General features: G+C 40.6%; 1 protein-coding gene across 1 annotated transcript; it reads right to left on the reverse strand.

The window, feature by feature from the left end:
* Positions 1–665: 665 nt before the first annotated feature.
* On the reverse strand, positions 666–1693 carry APCS (amyloid P component, serum). Its single transcript, XM_043452314.1, has 2 exons — positions 1546–1693; positions 666–1435 (listed from the first exon to the last, which is right to left on the reverse strand). Exons 1-2 carry the CDS (start codon positions 1607–1609, stop codon positions 825–827), a joined length of 675 nt encoding a protein of 224 aa, XP_043308249.1. The 5' UTR covers positions 1610–1693; the 3' UTR covers positions 666–824.
* Between the last annotated feature and the right edge of the window lie 21997 nt (positions 1694–23690).

Consider the following 23690-nt stretch of genomic DNA (forward strand, 5'->3'; position numbering starts at 1 on the left):
AATGTTGTAATTGGGATGCCTGTTGCTGTGCTATGAGTTGTATCTTAAAGAGATAAGCTGAGACCAGTTTAGGGGGGGCATGTCAAAGGGTTTAAGTTGCATCCTGTGTAAAGTGGGGATCCATGGAAAGATTTTGAACTGGGAATTCAGGTGAGCAAGATCCTTGATGACTTCAAGACAGTATTATGGAAATCTGTCATTGAATGGTACCACTGGGATTTTTGAGGAAAAAAAAAGGCATGTTTGCCTTTACCCAAAATGATCCAGACTCTTAAACATTTTTAGTTTTCATTCCTGCTGGCTCTAATTTTTTTCCCCATCTCATTACTTGCTATCAAGTTCTCAACTGTTGCTTGCTTATCTCATTATAGTTGTCTCCTTGGCAGAAGCTCAGACCCCTTTTTGATTTTGTAGCTGGAAAACCAAATAGAAGGATTTCTGTTGCAACTCCACATGAATTTCAAATTGTTAATGCAATGATTATTAGTAGCTTGTAAGTGTTGCTACTGACCATACTCATTGAGTGCTCTGGCATATCTTTTTAGTAACTTAAAGATTCCCCTCCTCATAATTTGCAGGCTGATTTTTCTGGTTAATTAAATACCAAGTTTCAAATAAGTAGATATACAAGAAAATGTTTGGGACTATGATAAGCACTAAACGAATGCAGGTGGCATAATATATTTTTTTAATTAGGCATACTTTTAGATGGGAAATTCAAAGAAGAAAGAGCTACAGATCTACAATTTAGGGTTCAGTTTCTTTAAGCAGAACTCTTGGGTATTGGTTGTTTCATTTTCAAGTCCTTTTGTTGATTCCAGACCTCAGCCCCACACCAGGGGCTTGACAATAACATAGCCTTTGGTTTCATATTTCAAAGCCTGCCAGTTCAGGATGGTGGGATTGATGAAGGGGTGACCATGGTACACAAGTAGGATTTCTTCTGGCGGCAGGATGGAGTCCCACATGTATAAATCCCCAATCTCTCCCATAAAGGACTGGCTCTTATCAAACCCTCCTCCATAGGAGTCCTGCTCTTGCCCAAGGACAATCTTGGGGTGAGCTCCCACAGAATAGCCCTGCTTCAGGCCCCTTTTCACCAGTGGCTTCCCGTTGACCCAGAATTCAGCGATGCCTGTGGAAGACTCCCAGCTGGTACAGATGTGCACTGGGCTGGGGAATGTCTCGGAAGCTCTGACAGTAACTTTGGCTTTCCCAATGTATAGACTGTACTCTCCAATCCTGTTTTTAAAAAGCAGTAGCTCATTATCCTTGCCGTAGATGCTATAGGAGAAGAGGCTGTGGGCCCGGGAGAGGTCACTATAGGCTCGGAGACACAAGGTCAAGTTCTTCAGAGGTTTCTCCAGCTTTGTGATCAGGGTCACGTGGTCAATGGAAGATTCTCTAGGGAACACAAATACCTTCCCTCTTAGGTCTGTGGATAGACAGGGAGAGACAGAGTGACCTTTACTACAAATGCAGGGAAAAAAGAACATTCAATCTTTTCTCATCTCATGTTCCTGGATCACACCCTGACCACCCTACCTGTCTGAGCAAAGGCTTCTGGGAGGATGACGAGGACAGAGACCCAAAGCATCAGCTTGTTCATGTTCTTGGCCTGGGGCTTTACAGCAGCAGCAAAGACCAGGATGAGGGTACAGAGAACACAGTGGTTGTTTTAGATCTCAGGCTCTTCAGGGTTTATATGCACCTCCAGGTGAGGATGGGGGATGGAGAGCACCAATAATATGTGAGTGATTTTCCAGGCCTGCCCTCTGATGCCAACAGTCAGACCTATTGGTGGGGAAGGAAGAGCTGGAAAATCAATTGGGAGTTACTTATTACATAGGGGGAATGACCAGAGCTCCACCCCACTGTGACCCAGATTCTGGGGCTGGGAGAGCGTGATGTGGAGAGTAGTGTTATGGAAGAGATGAGAGGCCATGCTGGGCCCGTCGGGAGGGTCTGACTCCACTCTTCAGGGGTCCCTCAGTCTGATGGCCCTGTGTCTTCTGCTTGTGGGTGTTCTGGGGTTCTGATTTCTACTGAAGACCCTGGAATCTCTTCATCCTTGATTAATTCAATATTTACTGCTGAGGGGAGTGAGAGGATTAGAGTACATGTATTTTCTGCCTCCCTGAAGATGAGTGCTTTCAGTCACTGTCACCCAGCTCTGCTGCTTCTTTGGATTATCATGGTGTTTCTTTCTTCTTTTTTTTAAATTAAGTTTTATTGGGGTATATTTGATTCACAATGTTGTGTTAATTTCTGCTGTACAGCCAAGTGAATCAGTTACAGATATACATATATTCCCTCTTTTTTAGATTTTATTCCCAGATAGGCTATTACAATATATTGAGTAGAGTTCCCTGCACTATACGGTAGGTTCTTATTAGTTATCTGTTTTATATATAGCAGTATGTATACTTCAATCCCAATCTCCCAATTCATCTCCCCAACTCCTTCCCTCTTGGGAATTATAAGTTTGTTTTCTACACCTGTGACTTATTTCTGCTCTGTAAATAAGTTCATCTGTACCATTTTTTTTAGATCCCACATATAAGTGATAGCACATGATATTCGTTTTTCTCTGACTTACTTCACTCAGTATGATCATCTCTATGTCCATCCATGTCACTGTAAGTGGTATTATTTCCTCCTTTTTAATGGCTGACCCATATTCCATTGTGTACATGTATTCTGTCTTTATCCATTCCTCTATCAGTGGACATTTAGGTTGCTTCTCTGTCCTGGCTATTGTACATAATGCTGCAATGAACATTGAGGTGCAGGTGTCTTTTCAAATTGTGGTTGTCTCCAGATAGATGCCCAGAAGTGGGATTGCTGGATCATATGGCAGTTCTACTTTTAGTTTTAAAAGATTTATTTACTTATTAAGTTACTCTTTGGACTGTGCTGGGTCTGTGTTGCTGCACATGGCTTTCTCTAGTTGCAGCGAGTGGGGACTACTCTCTGTCTCAGCGTGCGGTTTCTCATTGCCGTGGGTTCTCTTGTTGCAGAGCACAGGCTCTTGGTGCTCAGGCTTCAGTAGTTGTAGCACACGGGTGCAGTAGTTGTGGCTTGCAGGCTCTAGAGTGCAGGCTTGCAAGTTGTGGCACACAGCTAAGGCCTATGGGATCTTCCGGACCAGGGATCGAGCCAGTGTCCTTTGCATTGCAAGGTGGATTCTTAACCACCGGACCACCAGGGAAACTCTATTTTTAGTTTTTTAAGGAACCTCCACACTGTTCTAGTGGCTGTATCAATTTACACTCCCACCAACTGTGTAGGAGGGTTCCCTCCTCTCCACCCCTGATCAGCATTTGTTGTTTATAGTCTTTTTAATGATAGCCATTCTGACTGGTATGAGGTGATGTCTCCTTGTAGTTTTGATTTGCATTTCTCTGATGATTAGTGGCGTTGAGCACCTTTCCATGTGCCTCTTGGCCATTAGTATGTCTTCTTTGGAGAAATGTCTACGTAGATCTTGTGACCAGTTTTTGATTGGGTTGTTTGTTGTTTTAACATTGTGCTGCATGAGCTGTTTTTATATTTTGGAGACTAATCCCTTGTAGATCGCTTTGTTTGCAAATATTTCCCCCCATTTTGTGGGATGTCTTTTCATTTTGTTTATGGTTTCCTTTGCTGTGTGAAAGCTTTTAAGTTTAGTGACAGCCGGGCATGGATCCGAAAGTCCAGTACTGTCCAATTTTAGGGCTAGTTAATTCAGCAGTTGAGTGTTTCATACTCCTAGCATATTCCAGCTTCCATGGCCACTGTCATGCTTATCATGGTGTTTCTTTATGTCAGAGTTTTCCATTCCTCATTGCAACTGATTTTTCTTGTAACCTGTTTACTATTTGCGGAGATGTCAGCATCTCACTTGATTTTCCTCTCTTCTTCTTTGGATCCCTGGCCATTGAGGATTCATTTATGTGGTAGCCCCATTAATATATTACACTTGTATTTAGTACTGATGCCCAAGCACTACACTAGGTCTTGGAGGTTGAGTGGTGACTACCCTGGCACAACTTCAGTGACTGCTATCTTCATCCCCTCTGCTATTACTTAAACTGTTACGCTATTGGCCACCACTCACACCTGCTCTGCCTCTAAGATATCAAACTAAAGCTCTCCTTTCTAGCTGCATTATCTTCCTTTTTTCCTGTCCCTAAATTCTATGGAATCTTTGTGTTCATCCTCTTGTGCAGTCTCTTGTTCATTTCCTCTTCTCTCCGCTTATGGCAGAGCTTCTGGTCAGCCTTTTTAATGACATAACAATCGCCACCAAAAACACTCTTTCTCTACCATTGTTCAAATTATCCTTCTACCACTCAACTATGGGCAGTTCCCACTCTCTAATTTTTTCTAAGCTAAATCCCAGGTGGTAAAACCTTATATGGTTTGTGGCACAGTAAGGGTTAGCTGGAGTTGGGATTATACACCTTATTGTCTCATAATTAAATGCAGATCCTTCAGCTTGAAAGCCAGTGCCTTTCACAGTCTTGCTCCATCCTAGGCTTAATCTCTTAATCAAATGCTGTTTTCTGGTCAAATACCTCTAATTGCTGTTTTTCATACATACCTGCTTTTCCTGATTTCTTTCTATTTTTTTTTTTTTTGCTTTCATTTTGTCTTGAATTTTCTTTATCCATCTTTGTTTCTTAAAATCCTAACTACTCTTCAAAATCAACCTCTAAAGTGATTCATTTCATGAAGATATCCTTGATGTCTCAATTAAACATGATTTCACCTCTTTCCAACTCCCCATGAGGTTAGGACCAAAGACTTTGGAGTAAAATTTGCTAGTGGTTGACTATTGTGAAAGCTACTCAACCTCTCTGAACCTTCCTTTCCTTTTCTGCAAAACAAAGATAAACCTTTCCACCTCACAGTGTTATTGTGAGCATAAATGAGATATTATAATATGCATAAAGTTCATGGAATGGTGTCTGGATGATTATTGTTGTAATTTTGAAGCTTTTATGGATGTCACTGTGTCTTTCTCATATTTATAGGTGTTAGTATATTTATCTCTTGTGCTTAGTCACTCAGTCATGTCTGGCTCTTTGCAAAACCATGGACTGTAGCCCATTAGGCTCCTTTGTCCATGGAATTCTCCAGGCAAGAATATTGGAGTGGGTTGCCATGCCCTTCTCCAGGGGATCTTCCAAACTCAGGGATTGAACCCAGGTCTCCCGCATTTCAGGCAGGATTCTTTACCATCTGAGCCAACAGGGAAGCCCATATTTATCTCTTATCCTCTCTTAATTGAAGCTGAGTATTAGGTCTTATTTATTTCTAGTTCACCTGTTTTGCTTAACCATTATTTCTGAACATGGAAGGAACCCAGTATATATTAATATTTGTGGAATCATATGATTCAAGCAGGAAGAGGAATTTTTACATAAACAGTTTAGCAGCAACCAAGACCACAAATCCACTTGAGTGACATAAGATCTTCTGGAAATGGGAAGTGGGATGCAACTCTTACTGGGAATCCAGGTACTAGGCTCTTCCCCTTCCCATATGTTAATTAATGTATGCCGTGAGATTTAGAGTATGTAGGGTTCACCAACTGCTTCTGGTTTTCATCAGAAATTATGAAATATCGTTCTGTCAACCAAAGATGGTTTGGAGGTCAATGTGGAAGAGAGTCCTCTCTAATGGGAGATGTGGGTGTGGAGCTGGTCTAGGAATATGGCTACTGGGGCGAGTGCCAGAGTTTGTAGCTGGATGTGAAAATAGTATGTTCAGTCCCTGTGAAGAGACCAGCAGGGCTAGAAAGTAGGTTTCAGAGTAGAACGGGAAAGCAGAAGGAGAGGTGGGGCCTGATTCTGTTCTTTAATTTCCTTCTCTGCAATATGTTTCCTAGGCCTTGGAAGAAAACAGCCTGAGCTTCAGTGGTAGTCAAAGTGGAAACTCTGGATTCTTTCTGTTGTAGGAAGGAGGATCCTGATGTCAGAATATAGGACAATGAATCCTGAGTCTTTAGAACTGGGTCGAGTTCTCAAGGTGAACCAATCCCGGTGGTTGCTGAGAGGCTTCTGGGTGCCTTCCTGCCAGTGAAAGTTTAGGTGAGAGGTGCTGGTTCCTGTCTGGGTAGCTCTGGAAAGGCTGGGGATAGGGGAGTAAAGGTGGAAAGCACTGGAAAGAGGCAGGGTCACTGGTGTGCCTCAAGTAGTATTGTCCTGATGCCCTCAGTTGTCACACAATAAAATGTGCCTTCGGAGAGGATGGGAGAATAGAGCACTGGCAGTGCCACAGAAAGGGCACGGCATAAACTCAGATCTGGAAGAAGGCACGGATGTGGCATCTGACTGAAGGTCGTGTGTTGTGTGTTAATTGCTCAGTTGTGTTTGATTCTTTGCAAGCCCATGAACTGTAGCCCGCCAGGCTCCTCTGGGGTACCAAGGGATTAAAAAATACTTGAAAGATACCTTCTAAGGCCTGGGGTATTTATAGAAGACATAAAGTCACAGTAACCCTGGGAAAGACTGGAAAGGAAGAGACTGAAGGAGAAAAGAACATGAGGTTGGAGAAGAGTACAGATTTTGGTGTGAATAAAGAATTATTTGCATGTGTTCTGTTGGCTGTAAGGAAACTTAAGGGCATGAATTTGTAGTAGATGAAAAGAGGCAGTGGAGACACTAAGAGTAACTGATTATCATCCTGAGAGGTGGTTGAATAAAATCAAAGGTAAACAATTTCAGACTGGTGGCAGGGTCTTATAGTAAAAGTAAAAGGGCAAACCTGAGATTTAAAAAAAAATAAAGATAGAATATGGAATGGAATTAGGTTTTACTCTAAATTTCTGATTGCATATAATTTGGAAAAACATGGTCCTTTTAATGCAGATAGAACAATTGAGAGGACGTTCATTTGGAAGAGGTGCAGGGTAAATGATAAGTTTGGTTCCTAAAATGCTAAATTTGAAATGATAGTATGATCTACATATAGAACAGGCCAGTGGAGAATTTGACATATGTGAGTGCCACTTGGGATCAGAAATACAAGCTTCAGAGGAATCAACATATAAGTGATGATGAAACAAAAATAGATGATTTCTTTCCGTGGAAGGGAGAGGAGAGCAAAGGTCAGGGGACCAAGTACTGACATGGGGAGCATTTGCTTTTATGGAGTTGGAAACAAGAGAAGAGTCAGGGAGGGAGACAAAAAAACACTGTTTGACAGAGAGAAGGATGGTGTGTATAGTGTCATGGAAACCAAGTTAGTGCAAGTTTCTAGGAGGCAGTGTCCACTGGTATCAAATGCATCAGATCTCAGTAGAAAGGATGCTGGATTTAGCAATAAAAACATCATCGGTGACCTTTGAAAGAGCAATTTCCTTAAAGTGAATGTGGCAGAAGCCAGGTTGCAGGGGATGATGGAGGGAGGAAAAGGGAGGTCTTCCTTTCCTTAGGAACCTGTGCAGTAATTCTGACAAGGAACAAAAGGAAAGAAGCAAGATTTCTATAGGGGACTTGGGATCCATTGTGTGTTTTCCATGCAGATTATGGATTGTCTGTTTTTGACAGAGAGGCTATTGTGTTTCTGCTTCTCACCCCCTAACATTTCATCCAACGACAGAGAAAAATCAGTGTTCACCTGAGATTATGACTGACCTTTCCACTAAAGAAGCTATTTCAGACTCTAAATGCCAGGCTCCAGGCAGCTGTTGGATGACTCCTGCCTCCCCTTCCCAATTCTGGCAGCATCACAAACCCACCTCTTCCTTTCCAGGTCCTGCTGATATACAGGAGTCTTTCCTTGATCTCAGTCCTCTAGTCCTAGTTTCAGGGTTTGTTGGCAAAAGAAATTGCCTGATAAATTTTTCATCTTTTATCTACTTTTGGGTTTAGCCCTCTGTCTAGATCAGCCTCCCTCAATGAAATCTCACTTCTGAATTCAGAATTCAACTGTTATGCCCCTTCAGAATGTCACAGTATTCATTCCTCAGCCTTTGTCCTCTACATCCCTGAATTATCACTCATTTATTTGGAATCACTCATCTTCATTCTCATATTTATGAAAATGCACCTTGATTGATGAAGTGGATTTTTTGATCCATTAGAATTATTTTCTTCTTATTCCTTGTAACCCATTGGCCATAAGCTTCTCCTTGCTGTTTGTTCATCATCTCTCTGTGAGTATAGCATCTTGGGGAGGCGCTATGAAAAGAAGAAAAAAAAATAATGGCAGGAACTCAGTGTAACTGAGTCTTAAGTCTGTTGAAGAGACGACTCTCTATATAGGAATATATTTCTTAGTCTATAGTTTTACAGAGAATACACACATTGAGAAGACAGGGGCAGATGTCTCAGCTGGGCGCTGGAAGAGGTCTTAGCTAGAGCTGTGTTGTTTCACTCTTGTCATCTTGTTCTGCCCTATGCCATGTTTCTGCCTAGGACCTAGAGTCCATGTCAGGAGAAGAGAATTTTCCCATGTTCAGCCATTTAATTCACATCCCTAAAACTGCAGAATAGAGAAAGAACCTCACGGAAGCTGGCAGAGCTCACCTGGCCGGGCATCTCCAGCTCTGTGAGTGTTGTTGTGCATTATCTTCACTTCATCAGGGAAGTGATGGCTCTAACCACATTGGCTATGTCCTTCCTTCTGTTTTTTGTCTTCTTCACCACCACCAGCTGCTGTGTGGTCATGTGAAAATCCCTGAGATGTAGAGTTTGTGAACAAGAGGGTGTATGCCCCCTTGGTGTGTGTTTTACTTAGTATTGGCCCAGGTGTAGTAGTTATCTAGATATCATCCTTGCTCCATTTATACTTCTGCGATGCTAATGTATATTAAACTTTCCTTTATTGCCATTCCTATCAGTGACATAAACAGTTTATTTCCCACACATACATTCAGGTGTTCATGGGCTTGCATCAACGCCCTCATCATCTCCACTATGCTTTGGATTGCTTTAGCTCAGGGCTTTGTCCCCTGTGCCTCCCACCTCACCGTGGTCATTGGTTGATGTGGCTGTGTCTCTGTCACTTAACTCAAGCCCCAACTGGTCAGTTCAGTAGAAAACAGACCATCTCAGAGGTCTCCACCATTGTCATAGGCTGTTGGACCTTGTTGTTTACAGTGTTGGGTACACAGAGGCCAAGGATACTATGTACAGAGCTGTGGACACAAGCATTTCTTAACAGATTGACTCATTTCATCAGGAGACCTTTAGTCCTGGCCAGTGTTTTTTTTCCTGCTTACAGACATTTCACAGCTCACGAGTAGACCAAATAGAAAGCTGTGTTGTGAGCTGGTTCACAGACTCAGCCTGCTCTTCTACTCATACTCCATGAAGAAGGCAGGAGCCAAGCTTTCTGATCAGGGTGCCCATGACTACAGAGACGGTAGCACTCCAGGAGAACTCTGATGACTTCTCTTTACGGAGCAGCGGGTTAACTGAAACTCCTCCTGGTTTCCACTTCACTTGACCGTTTGCTGCTTGACTTCTGTCTGTGCATGGCAGCAGTGACTTCAGTTAAAGAATCCCACGGACCACCCGAGGCTTCCCCCCTTCCATGATCTCAGTTATATGATCCTTAATAGGCATTTCAAAAAGACTTTCCTTAACCACCCCTGGTTTGGGAAGATTCCCTGGAGAAAGGAATGGCAACCCACTCCAGCATTCTTGCCTGGAGAATCCCATGGACAGAGGAGAGCCTGGTGGGCTACAGTCCATGGGGTCGCAAAGAGTTGGATACGACTGAGCGACTTTCACTCACTCACTCACCTCCTTAGCCATTTGCTGATTGAAAAACAGTTGCAACAAGAGAGACTTTTCTTTCCATGAATTCATCCCCACTTAAAGTGTGTATTTAGGTGGAGTATCCTTTAGTTTTACAGGAGGAAAAGTCCCTTTAAAGTGACTTTATTACTATAGCCCTGGAAATGGCACAGGGAGAACGGGGGATGTCTCTTCTCAAGGAATGATGTCTTCATTTAGAACTCTTTTAAAAAGTTTATCTTCTTGTTCCTCTAAAGCCTTTGAAAATTGTTAATTCCATAGTGGCTATGTGGTAGCTATTTGGAGTAGATGTGATTAATTCTGGGCAAGTGACTTGGATTGCTCTTTGCTAGCATTTTCCAATAAATTAAACCCATGTCAATGCCCATTTTTCCTTCTGCTAGGTAAGTGCGGGCTGTAAGTTTATTTCCATCCCGTGTCTTTTCCCAGTAGAGTTCTTGCTCTGAAGAGCAGTTCTTTGTTCATATATTACACTTTTTTTCTTAGACGGGTGGTTGTGTGTTTAATTAAGAAACTTTTATATACTTCCACTGTTAGAACTAGAAAATTTGTTGGAAAAAGCTAGTATAGTAACATCTATTTTTACATATTCCTATATTTTGGATATAAATGACACATTGCTATTTCAACTCCAAGGTCAATCTTTCCATATTCTACTTTGAACACTTTTGTCATAATTTTAACCTCAAAATTAGGATTGAGGTACATTTTGGCCATGTGTGATTTTCCTTTCTTCAACAGACTGCTTAAGGTCAAGAGTCTCAGGCATTAGCAGTTGCCTTCTCCTGGAATTTCTCTTTTGTTTCACACAGGAGACTGGGAGGATTAATATGTTATGCCAGTGTCTTAGGATCAGCACCTGATGTACCACAAAGGGCAGTTCTGAAGCTGAAGTCAACAGATCGTTAAGGGGTTCTTGAATAGGTTTAAAGGCATTTGTGAACTTTCTGAAATTGTGTGCAAAGTATTGTGAGCATGGGTGCATGTGAATTTTTCATCAGATTTTCAAAGAAGTCTCTGATCTGCCAAAGATAAAAATCGATTGCTCTAGATTAGGGTTTTGTAAAGCTATTTTGACTCAGACCCATAGGAAGTAGTATATTTTGTGATGCTATATGCATGCATTCACACACACACACACACACACACACACACACACACACACATATCTATAAATACACCTTGATCCAAATCATCACAAAACAATTCAAAAGCTTAAGTCAGGGAAATCCCAGAATGTTTGAGAAATGACAGGAAGTCCTGTGTGGCTACAGAGAAGTGACAAGAGTGCATAATAGAAAATATATTGATTAGAGCTGCCTTCATCATCATCAGTTAGTTCAGTCACTCAGTCATGTCTGACTATTCGCAAATAGACCACATGGACTACAGCATGTCAGGCTTCCCTGTCCATCACCAACTCCTGGAGTTTGGTCAAACTCATGTCCATCGAGTTGGTGATGCCATCCAACCATCTCATCCTGTTGTCCCCTTATGCTTCTGCCTTCAATCTTTCCCAGCATCAGAGTCTTTTCCAATGAGTCAGTTCTTCGCCTCAGGTGGCCAAAGTATTGGAGCGTCAGCTTCAGCATCAGTCCTTCCAATGAACATTCAGGACTGATCATGGTCAGCATGACTAACAGCTATTCTCTCTCTTCCACTCCTGCCCAACCCAGCCAGCACTAGTTGCTCCTTTCTGTCTGCTGACATAATTGTTTGCACATATTTTAAGTATTTTAGTATTATTTATCATGGTGTATTCTATTAGGGATGTATATGTATCTTTTAATAGAAAATTTGTCATACTTTTACTCAAAATCTTAGGGCTGAGTACTTATAATGTGTTAGTCACTGTCCTAAGGAGATAGATTCTGTATCCCTAAGGAACTCAGGCTCTCAAGAGAGAGACCACCACATAAAAAAATAGGCATATTTTTTCATTGCTCTTTGCTTTATTGCTCTTTGAAGACACTGTGTTTTCTTTCTTACAAATTGAAGGTTTGCAGCAAGCTGTGTTGAGCAAGTCAGTCGGCACCATTTTCCCAATTGGATTACTTTTTAATTAAGTTATGTACATTGTTTTTCTAAACATAAAGCTATTGCACACTTAATAGACTACATACAGTCTAGTGTAAACATATCATTTATATGTTCTTGAGAAACCAAAAAATTTGTGTGAATCTCTTTATTGTGATACTCATTTTATTTTGATGATCTGGAACTAGATTCACAGTATCTCTGAGGAGTGTCTGTGTGCAGAAGCTGGGATGGGTACACAACTAGGGAGATAGGGTGGTAGGGGGTGTTGAGGGAGAGTTTGTGCACAAAGGAATGAGCACTCAGTTCTACCTGGTGTAATTCAGGAGAGGATGAAGGCACAACAAAGGATTAGAGTATTCAACTGGGTTAATTGAGGTTGGGTAGGACTCTTGCCTGGAAAATCCCATGGACGGAGGAACCTGGTAGGCTGCAGTCCATGGGGTCGCTAAGAGTCGGACACAACTGAGCGACTTCACTTTCATGCATTGGAGAAGGAAATGGCAACCCACTCCAGTGTTCTTGCCTGGAGAATCCCAGGGATGGGGGAGCCTGGTGGGCTGCCATCTATGGGGTCGCACAGAGTCAGACACGACTGAAGTGACTTAGCAGCAGCAGCAGCAGCAGCAGGGTGATAAGGATGATGGCAAGCAAAGGGATTAGCATGCCTAGCTCAGATTTGAAGGAACCTGAAGGACAGGCATGCTTGCATCCATCTCTGTATTCCTGGTACCCAGCACGGGGCTCTTAACACAATTTTGAATGGATGAACTCATGAGCATCTACAAAGTACAAGGCCTTGTGTTTGTATTTTTTTTTTTTTAATGTTCTGTAGCCAGTAGAAGCATCTGGCCTTATTTTCTCTGGCCACCTTACAGTCTTTCTTTAACTCAAGGTGAGAAGGAGAAAAAAACATGCTAGGAAAGAAAAATTCCATGGACTCTTTCTTCCATCAGATCCCTCTAGCTTAGTCCAGGTTCTCCTCCTACTCCCTGTTTTTCAGCCTATAAGAAACTGATTAAGGGAGAAAACAGCTTCAGCAAGCCCAACAGTAAGTCAAACAAAGTCTTCGTGAAGGGGACAAGTGCCTTTGGAAGAAGAGAGAACATGGCAGAAGAGATGAGCCTAAGCTAAAGAACCAAATAATGAGCCCAGCACACAAACCACATTTTTATAAAAGCAGATTTAAAAGATACCAGTCCACAGTGCAGTCTGCCACTGCTGGTGCATGCATGTGTGTCTGTGTGTGGACGGGAGTGGTGGTGGGCAGGTGACACTGGGGGGAAGGAAACTATGTCAAGGTCTAGAGTGTGACAAACATTGTAATAGAAAATCACATGACATAATAACACTTCCTTAAAATTATATATTCACTTAAAAACTGGTATTTTACATGTGTTTTCTAAATTGAGGTGTGTAAGACTTTTGTAAGTATTATTTTCCCCATTTTGCTACTACTGCTACTGCTATTATCACTATGGGTACAGCGAATTTGTGAGATAAATACTGCTCTGGGTTGTTTATATGTGTTCAGTCTTTTAATCCTCATAGTCACTCTATGAGTTGGGTAACACACACACACACACACACACACACACACACACACACACCACACAGCCTTCCTAGGTCCAGATACCTTTCAGTTCAAACATTACTGAAGTGTGTGTGTGCATATGTGTATATATAATATGTATATATGTATATATTTTTCTTTTTTTTGACTGTGCTATGCAGCATGCAGAATCCTAGTTTGCTGACCAAAGATCAAACCCACGCTCCCTGCAGTGGAAGTATGGACTCTTAACCACTGGTCTGCCAGGGAATTCCCGAGATATGTCATATTTTATGTTGCATTTTAGGCATGGAGTGTGAGTAATTTGTCCTAGGACTCACATAGGGGAGTGGAATTCTGGGATTGGAACTCAGGCCCTCTGACTCCATAGCCCACACTCATAAAAAGAGGTGAAGAAGCTCACCAAAGTTCATACAGTAAGTGACAGGTTGGGGCTTTGAAAGAACTGGGCCTCAGACCCACCCATGTGGACTAACTCTAAATTCCATATCCAGACTTAAATATTCTCTCTCTCTTTCCACTACCTCATTTATCCATTCTCATAGGGTAAAGAATAATATGCATATAAATCTATTTTCAGATAATTGAACATATCGTTTCTAGGTCCAAATACATCTCAGTTCAAACATTATTATTTTTTAAAACTTTTATTTGAGTATAGTTGCTTGACAATGTTGTGTTAGTTTCTCCTGTACCACTTTTCTAAATTTCACATATGTGCATTAATAAATTATATTTGGTTTTCTCTTTCTTTTCTCTGTATGACAGTCTCTAGGTCCATCCGCATCTCTGCAAATGGCAGGTTTGTTCCTTTTTATGGTTAAGTAATGTTTTTAGCCATTGTGTGTATGTGGCACATTGTCTTTATCTACTCATCTGTTGATAAACATTTAGGTTGCTTCCATGTCCTGGCTATTTTAAAAAGTGCTGCAATAATCATTGGGGTGCATGTATCTTTTGAAATTATGGTTTTCCTCTGGGTGTATTCCCAGGAGTGGGGTTGCTGAGTCATATGGCAGTTTTCTCAAAGATATTATCCCATTCTTTGCCTTTGTAAACAAAGTATACTCACTTAGCAATTTCCTGGAGAGGTTATTATGTCTTGAGCTGTGGTGTATTAGTATTCTCAGGAATTTCTGAGATGCATGAGAGCTGTTGCCTCTCTTAAATTATCACAGATTGCAAGGAATTTTTGTGATTAAAAGAAAAAACTTTATTGAGATACAGCTTACAGTTCATAGAATTCACTGCTTAAATATAAAATTTAGCAGATTTCAGTTTTCTTCCAGAGTCATTATCATCACCATAATTTAAATTTATAACATTTTCTCTCCCTAAATAGCAACCCTGTACCTAGTAGCAGTCACTCTTCATTTTCATTCCCTCCAGCCCTGAGTCCTAGGAAGCCAATATTCTATAAATTTGTCTCAGGAGGTTTGCTTCTTCTATTGATATTTCATATAAGCGGAATCATCCAATTTGTGGTCTTTCATGTGGCTTCTTTCACTTTGCATAAACTTCAAGATTCATCTGAACAATGTTGTAGCTAGTGTCAGTACTCCATTCCTTTTTATAGCTAAATAATACTCTGCTGTGTGAATGTGCCATATAATTAATTTTTGAATGTTAAATCAACTTTGCATTCTTAGGTTAATTCCCACTTGGTTACAGTGTATAATCCTTTTTTGTGTTGTGCTGGAAACAATTTGCTAGTATTTGATTGAGGATTTCTGCATCTATATTCAGAAGAGATACTAATCTGAGTTTTGGTTTCTTGTAAAGTCTTTGGCTTTAAGGTCAAGATTATACTGGTCTCAAAGGATGAGACAGGCATAGATTGCCAAATAGTATAAAAAGCTTTGAGTACCTTCCACAGAAGTGTGGTTTTCCCCAGTGGTTACTTCTTACACAAATATAGTACTACATCGCAATCAGGAATTTGATATAGGTGTGTGTGTGTGTTCACTGCTGTGTCATATTATCACATGTACAGATTTATATAACTATGACTGATATTCCTTCACCCTCCCATTCATATCTTAAATATCTCTTCGTCATACACTGGTAACCATATCAGATAGGATTATAATGTTTTTCTTCAACTATCAAACATAATTTTGAAAACTCAAGGGGAGAAGACAAGTCTATTATATCTTTGCCTACTGCGTTTTTTCTTCCTTGCTAATGTTCCAAGGATATTTCTTTTACTCTATTTCAATTTACAGAACTTCTTTTAGCCATTCTTTTAGAGTAGGTCTGCCAGTGATGAATTTTAAGATTCCCTTTCTCTGAATATGTCTTGATATCTCTTTCATCACTGAAGGCTGTTTTCAATAGATATTGAATTCTGGGTTGACAGTTCATTTCTTTCAGCACTTGAAAAATATTGTGCAACTTCCTCCCATTCTCCAGTTTCTGACGAGAAATCCACTGTCATTCAAATTCTTTTCATTGTTTCTCTCTGGCGGCTTTCAATTTTTTTTTTTTTTTCTTTTTGCCTCTTGCTTTCAGCAGTTTGACTATGATGTGTCTTAGTGTGGATATTTTTTTGGTTTCTTCTCTTTGGGGTTTGCTCAGATTCTTGAGTCTGTAGATTTATGTCTTTTGACAAATTTGGGACACTTCAGTCATATGCCTTCCAGTAATTTTTTTAGTTCCAGCCTCTTTTTCCTCTTTCCCTGGCACTCTGATGACACAAACATTAGATCTTTTACTATAGTCTTGTTCCTTATACTCTATCCATTATTTTTCAGTTGATTTTCTTAGTTGTTCAGGTTGGATACTTTCTATTGTTCTATCTTCAAATTCAAATTCTTTCTATTGTTCTTTTCATTCTTCTGTTGAGTTTATCCTTAATTTTGATTACTGTATTTTTAGTTCCTAGATTTCTATTTGGTTCTTCTTTTATGTCTTTTATTTCTTTATTGAGACTTCCCTTCCCTGGTGGCTCAGACAGTGAAGTATCTGCCTGCAGTGCAGGAGCCCTGGTTTTGATCCCTGGGTCAGGAAGATCCCCCGGAGAAGGAAATGGCAGCCCAATCCAGTAATCTTGCCTGGGAAATTACATGGACAGAGGAGCCTGGTGGGCTACAGTCCATGGGGTCACAAAGAGTTGGACAGGACTGAGCAACTGACATTTGCACCCTTTCATTTTTTTGTGAGCTTTTTTGTTTATTTGTTTCAAGCATGTTTGTAATTGTTCATTGAAACATTTTTATGTTTTCTTTTAAATTCTTATCAGATATTCCTAATATTTGTGTCATGTTGGCTTTGGTATCTGTTGATTGTCTTTTTCCATTTCATTTGAAGCCTTTCTGGGTCTTGGTATGATGAATGATGGTTGATTGAAACCTCAATATTTTGACTATTACGTTACAAGACTCTGGATCTATTGAAACCTTCTGGTTCGGCAGGTCTCCTCTAACTTTGCTCTGAAGGGAAGGAGGGACCACCTCTTTACTTCCAGTTTGGGAGGAAGTCCAGGTCCTCCGCTCAGACTGTTGACAACAGGGTGATCGAGTCCTTGGTACTGCTGGGTGGGGGTGAGAGTTCAGGCTCTCCACTGGACCTGAACTGATAGCCTTCTGGCTGTGAGAAGCAGGGCTCTGCTTTCGGGCCTTCTGTGAGGTCTCGCCGCACTGTAGGTGGTGGCCTTCTTACTGCTGGATGCTGGTGAACGTCCTGACTTTCTACTGGGCCCTCTCTGATACACCCCTGTAGGGAGCTGTAGAAACACCTATGACCTTTGCATAAGGTCAAAGTCTAGGTTCCCCACCTGGTCTCCACTGAGACCACTGGAGGGAGTTCTTATTGCTTATCAGAGGTGAAATTCCTGGCTACACATTCAGTCTTCTCTGATACCACTCTAGTGTGGGGCTGGGATATCTCTCTACATACCAGGAAAGGTGGAAGCTGGGGCTTTCTACTTGGTTTTTGATGTGAGGGGTGCAGCTGGGGAACTAGTTTTTCTGTGTGTGTGTGTGTGTGAACAGAGTAGTTAGTTTTCTAAGATTTTCTGTCTTGTTAGGATATTCTTTTACTGGTCCTTTTGTCTAGAGATAGCAGACCTTTCTAGGGGGCCTCTTTTTGTCTGTACCCATTGGTATTTTAGTTTATTGGCTTTTCTAGTTTATAGTCTGGGGTGTACGAGGCCAAAAGAAAATGCAGCGATCTTACCTCAGTTTGTGTGGTCTCTAGCTGGTCTTTCTCTTCCTCTCCATCTTTCAGTTTTTTTTATGTTTATTTCATAAATAATGTCCAGGGTTTTTATTTTTACTTAGACAATAGAGAAGAGTACATCAGATTCCTGGAAGTGAAAGTCTTAGATATTGTTTATGCAATTCCTCTTTTAATAAATATAGATAAGAAAGGGAAGTTTGGGGACTTTGTTGGTGGTCCAGCGGTTAAGATTTCGTGACTTCAAGGCAGAAGGTGTAGATTTGACCCCTAATCAGGGAACTAAGATCCAACATACCATGTGGTATGGCCAAAAAATAAAATCAGAGACAGAGAAGTATGTGATTATATCATCTTTTATAGTTTCTATATAAGTACCTTTATGGAGTTCTTTGTTTTTTCTCCTGTGGGTTTAAATTGTATCTAGTTTCACTCAAACAGGGGCTCTGTATCAACCTAGAAGGGTGGGGTGGGGAGGGAGATGGGAGGAAGGCTCAGAAGGGAGGGGATATACGTATATCTATGGCTGAATCATGTTGAGGTTTGACAGAAAAACAACAAAATTCTGTAAAGCAATTATCCTTCAATAAAAAATAATTAAAAAAAAATTTCATCTAGTTTCAATTCCTTTCAGCCTGAGGAACTTCTTCTCTAGTATTTTTCCTAAGACAGGTCTGCCAACAGCAAATTCTGTTTACCTAGAAATGTGTTTATTTTGCTTTCATTTTTGCAAGGTAGCTTTACTGGATATAGGATTCTTGGTTGACAGTATTTTCTTTTAGGACTTTGACTCTACCACTCCACTAACCTTCTGGCTTCAGTTACTTCTGATGAGAAGTCATTTGTTAATCTGATTGGGATTCTCTTTTGGTATATGATTCCAGTTGTTTTTTTCTTGCTACTTTCAAGATTTCCTTTTCTGTTTTTGGTTTTGACATTTTGGCAATGATGTATCTGAATGGGTATTTCACTGTTTTTATCCTACTTAGAGTTGACTGTGTAGATTAATAATTTTCCTCGAATTTGGGAAATATTCAGCATTATTATTTTTTTTTTTTGAGTTTCTTTTCCCCTCCTCTTTGATTCTGCTTCTATGCATATGATGGTAAGTGCTTTAGGTGCCTTTGATATTCTGCAGTTTAAAAATAATATGCTTAGGTGTAGAATTTTTGGTATTTATTTATTTTAATTAGTGTTTTCTGTATACTGGATATGTGGTTTCATGTCATTAATTTTGGAAAATTTAGTCATTATTTCTTCAAATATTTGTCCTTGTGCTCCTTCTGATATGTCTATTGTGTGTTACATCTTTTGTGATTGCCCCACAGTTCTTTGATATTCCACTCTGCTTCTTCTGTCTACTTTTAATTCTGAATTTCAGTTTGGGAAGTTTTCACTGACAGATTTTCAAGCTCACTCTTTCTTTCCTTAACTGTATCCAGTCTGCTGATGAGTCCATTCAAGATATTCTTCATTTCTGTTAAAATATTTTTGATTTTTAACATTTGCCTTTGATTCTTTCTTAGCATTTCCATCTCATTGGTTATAGTATCCATCTGTTCTTGCATGTTGTCCACTTTTCTCATTAGAATCCTTAGCATATTAATCATAGTTATTTAAAATTTCAAGTCTGATAATTCTAAAATCTTTGCTATATCCATGTCTGGCTCTGATACTTACTTTCTTTACAGACTCTTTCCTCTGTCTTTTACCACACCTTGTAATTTTTTTATTGTAAGCTAGGCATGATAGTCAAGAAAATTAGAGATACCAAGGGAACATTTCATGCTAAGATGGGCTCAATAAAGGACAGAAATGGTAGGGACCTAACAGAAGTAGAAGATATTAAGAAGAGGTGGTAAGAATACACAGAAGATTATACACAGAAGAATACACAACCAGTAATCATGATGGTGTGATCACTCACCTAGAGCCAGACATCCTGGAATGTGAAGTCAAGTGGGCTTTAGGAAGCATCACTACAAACAAAGCTAGTGGAGGTGATGGAATTCCAGTTGAGCTATTTCAAATCCTGAAAGATTGTGCTGTGAAAGTACTGCACTCAATATGCCAGCAAATTTGGAAAATGCAACAGTGGCCATAGGACTGGAAAAGGTCAGTTTTCATTCCAATCCCAAAGAAAGACAATGCCAAAGAATGCTCAGACTACCACACAATTGCACTCATCTCACATGCTAGTTGGGCTTCCCTGGTGGCTCAGAGGTTAAAGCATCTGCTGGCGTCTGCCTGAGTCTGCCTGCAATGTGGGGTGCTAGTAAAGTGATGCTTAAAATTCTCCAAGCCAGCAATACATTCTCTTCAGCAATACATGAACCATGAACTTCCAGATGTTCAAGCTGGATTTAGAAAAGGCAGAGGAGCCAGAGATCAAATCGCCAGTGTCCGCTGGATCATCGAAAAAGCAAGAGAGTTCCAGAAAAACATCTATTTCTTCTTTATTGACTATGCCAAAGCCTTTGACTGTGTGGATCACAATAAACTGTGGAAAATTCTGAAAGAGATGAGAATACCAGACCACCTGACCTGCCTCTTGAGAAACCTGTATGCAGGTGAGGAAGCAACAGTTAGAACTGGACATGGAACAACAGACTGGTTCCAAATAGGGAAAGGAGTACATCAAGGCTGTATATTGTCACCCTGCTTATTTAACTTATAAGCAGAGTACATCATGAGAAACACTGGGCTGGAAGAAGCACAAGCTGGAATCAAGATTGCCGGGAGAAATATCAATAATCTCAGATATGCAGATACCACCGCCCTTACGGCAGAAAGTGAAGAAGAACAAGGAGCCTCTTGATGAAAGTGAAAGAGGAGAGTGAAAAAGGTAGCTTAAAGCTCAACATTCAGAAAACTAAGATCATGACATCTGGTTCCATCACTTCATGGCAAATAGATGGGGAAACAGTGGAAACAGTGGCTGACTTTATTTTTCTTGGCTCCAAGATCACTGCAGATGGTGATTGCAGCCATGAAATAAAAGACGCTTACTCCTTGGAAGGAAAGTTATGACCAACCTAGACACCATATTAAAAAGCAGAAATATTACTTTGTCAACAAAGGTCCATCTAGTCAAGGCTCTGATTTTTCCAGTGGTGATGTAGGATGTGAGAACTGGACTATAAAGAAAACTGAGTGCCGGTGAATTGATGCTTTTGAACTGTGGTGTTGGAGAAGACTCTTGAGAGTCCCTTGGACTGCAAGGAGATCCAACCAGTCCATCCCAAAGGAGATCAGTCCTGGGTGTTCATTGGAAGGACTCACGTTGAAGCTGAAACTCCAATACTTTGGCCACCTGATGCGAAGAGCTGGCTCATTTGAAAAGACCCTGATGCTGGGAAAGATTCAGGGCAGGAGGAGAAGGGGATGACAGAGGATGAGATGGTTGGATGGCATCACCGACTCAATGGATATGGGTTAGGGTGGACTCCGGGAGTTGGTGATGGACAGGGAGGCCTGGCGTGCTGCAGTTCATGGGGTCGCAAAGAGTCGGACATGACTGAGCGACTGAACTGAACTGAACTTAGGCATGATATAGGCAATAGAAACAAGGTAAATTGGTCTTTAGGATGAAGATTCAGACATGTTTATCCAGCTAAGAGATAGGTTGTATTTGCTGTTTGCTGTGGCTGTAGTTTCTCTAAGTGTTTTTTTTTTTTTTCTCCCTGCTTTGGATTTCCCTGCAAGGTGCTTCTTAAATAGTCTGTCTTACTGCTCTCTCACTCACAACCCACTATCACTGTACTGGGTGTCTGATACGTTTGGTAAGGTTTTAGAGAGGAGAGGTAATTAAATCTTTGTTTTGTAGGCTATGACCTTCAGAAAAATTTTAGTCTTGTCTTTTCTTCTTCCCTTATGTGAGCCAGGAAGGCAAAAGGGGACTTGAGCTGTCCAGTTACCTTATCTTTTAATCTTTGTATGCTTTCTTTCACAAGTTGGGTTGCAGTATTTAAATAGCTGTCAAGCTTTAATTTAGAGGAAAATTTAGGCAATTTTGGGGAAGAAAGAGAAAGGCAAACTTCTAGTCTTCTGTGCATCCCCCAACACCACTCAGCCCTAAAATTGCATACTGAATTTAGCAAGCACCCTATACTTAACCATTTCCTCATTTCTTAAGAACATTGTTGTTTCACAGTATCCACAAACTATTTGATATGTTCTGCTTCAGGAAGAGGTACTTAATCTGTTTCCCTTGAGTGTGGACTAGACTTAGTGACTTTCTTCTAGTAGTAGAAAAATGTATATGTGTCAAGGATTGACTTCAGAGCCTGGGTCATAACACTGCATTTTCCTGCTTACTTTCTTACCTACTGTTGGTGTCATAAGGACACCCAGGAAATGGTGAGGAACTGAAGCCTTCTGCCAAGATCCAGCAAGGAATTTAGGCTTTGACTAACAGCTGTGTAAGTGAGTCATCTTAAAAGTGGCTTCACCAGTGCTAACCAGACCTTCTGATGGCTGTGGTCCTGGATAACATCTTGTTTGCGACCTTATTAGAGGTCATGGATCAGAACCACCAGCTAAGCTGCTCCTGCATTCCTGATCCTCAGAAATTATGTCAGATAATAAATGCTCGTGTTTTAAACTACTAACACAGCTATTAGTAGTTTAGAGAATAACTGTTATTATATAAGCATATTCCTTGGCAGTCTTATCCTCCTACATAACATTCTCTCTCTGTCACATACTTTTTCTCTCACTTCCTTCAACCAAAGTCAAAAATATTTCTTCAAATCTAATTTCTTAATTTATAATTTTGTCTATCTCATCACATTTTAGTGCTGTTTAACTACAATTTACAGTTTGCAATCTGAGAAATTACCTAGGTGATCCGTACCTTAACCTGCTTCTGTTTAGGAATAAGAAAGTGCAGTTTTGGTTAGTGAGATTTTTTTAGGGCTTTCTTCACTGAGGTTAGATTGACCTTGGGAAGTGGTGAATCCAAGAGCCAAAAGGAAGCCTTTTGAATCTGGGAGTTGGCCACAATCTATACTTTCTTCATACTTTGAGAATCTTATCCAGAGTAAACCAAATACACCGATTAAGAGGATGAAGGACAGTGTGCAGACATAGGTGAGGATGGTATCATTTCCAATGACTTTGCCCTGGTGACTGGTGTTGGAGGCTGGGTGGGGAGTGGTTTATGATGTGTCGGTATACACTCATTTACTCAACACTTTTTAAGCCTCAAGTATGTCTCAGACTTTGTTCTAGGTGCTGAACACAAAGTGGTAAATTTACATGCCCCATCTCCTTGGAAAGCTTGAGTTCTGGTGGCTTTGAGGTTCAGTTGAGGACCAGCCACAACTGGCACTAGTGAAAACAGCTACAACAAAGCCTTTTTGTGTATCTCTTTCTCTCTCTAGTCTCTATTCTTTAAAGGTACCTCTGGGAAAGGAGAAATTCATTAACAAATTACAAATAATTTTTTTTGGTAGAGAAACAGCTTCCAAACATGATTATGAATTTCAGAGACTGAATACCCTGTGATGTATCCATGTCTCAGGATATTAGTCTTGAAGTCACTGTATATGAGGGAAAGAAAACTAGCAAGAGAGGAAATCCAAAACCTGTAGATGCAAAAGAAGTGTCATTTGTTCAGGAAAGAAATAATGCCAGAACCATGGACACTTACAAAGATTCAGATCTTTTCAATTAAAGCTGGGCCTGGAAAGTAAATATGTGTCCTCTTGGGGAAGTTCAGGTAGCTTAGGAAATTAATTCTTGTTAGTTTCTCCTTGACAGTCCTGGGCAGAAGCTGAGGCTCCACAAAGCTGTCTTTCCACTTCACTACCCGTGACAGGAACAGTAAACTCATGCATCAGTTAGGGCTCTGTTGCAGGGAGCAAAAACTATAAACAGAAAGATTTTTAAAAGATCATTAAGTGTTTACAAAACTGTGGAGGACTGCTGGAGAATAGGCTCCAGGCTGGGCCTCTAGAAACAAATTTCTGTAACAAGACTGTTGAATGAGTTAGCCCAGGCTGCTTCTGTCTCTGCAAGAGTCAGGAAGGTAACGGGTCAGGAGGTCACTTGATAGTGATCCAGGTTCAGGAAGCCACTGATGATGCTGGGGCAAAGACCTCTCAGCAGCAGCATAGCTAGTGACCGGACTCTGGACACACAGTTTT

The sequence above is a fragment of the Cervus canadensis genome, chromosome 2 (assembly GCF_019320065.1).
Source record: "Cervus canadensis isolate Bull #8, Minnesota chromosome 2, ASM1932006v1, whole genome shotgun sequence".
NCBI lineage: Eukaryota > Metazoa > Chordata > Mammalia > Artiodactyla > Cervidae > Cervus > Cervus canadensis.

What these genes read in the sequence shown, in the direction of transcription:
- APCS (XM_043452314.1), bottom strand. Translation starts at nt 1,609, where the DNA reads ATGAACAAGCTGATGCTTTGGGTCTCTGTCCTCGTCATCCTCCCAGAA. An exon ending in AGAAGCCTTTGCTCAGACAG is followed by an intron (nt 1,436 to 1,545) that starts GTAGGGTGGTCA and finishes GTCTATCCACAG; the next exon opens with ACCTAAGAGGGAAGGTATTT.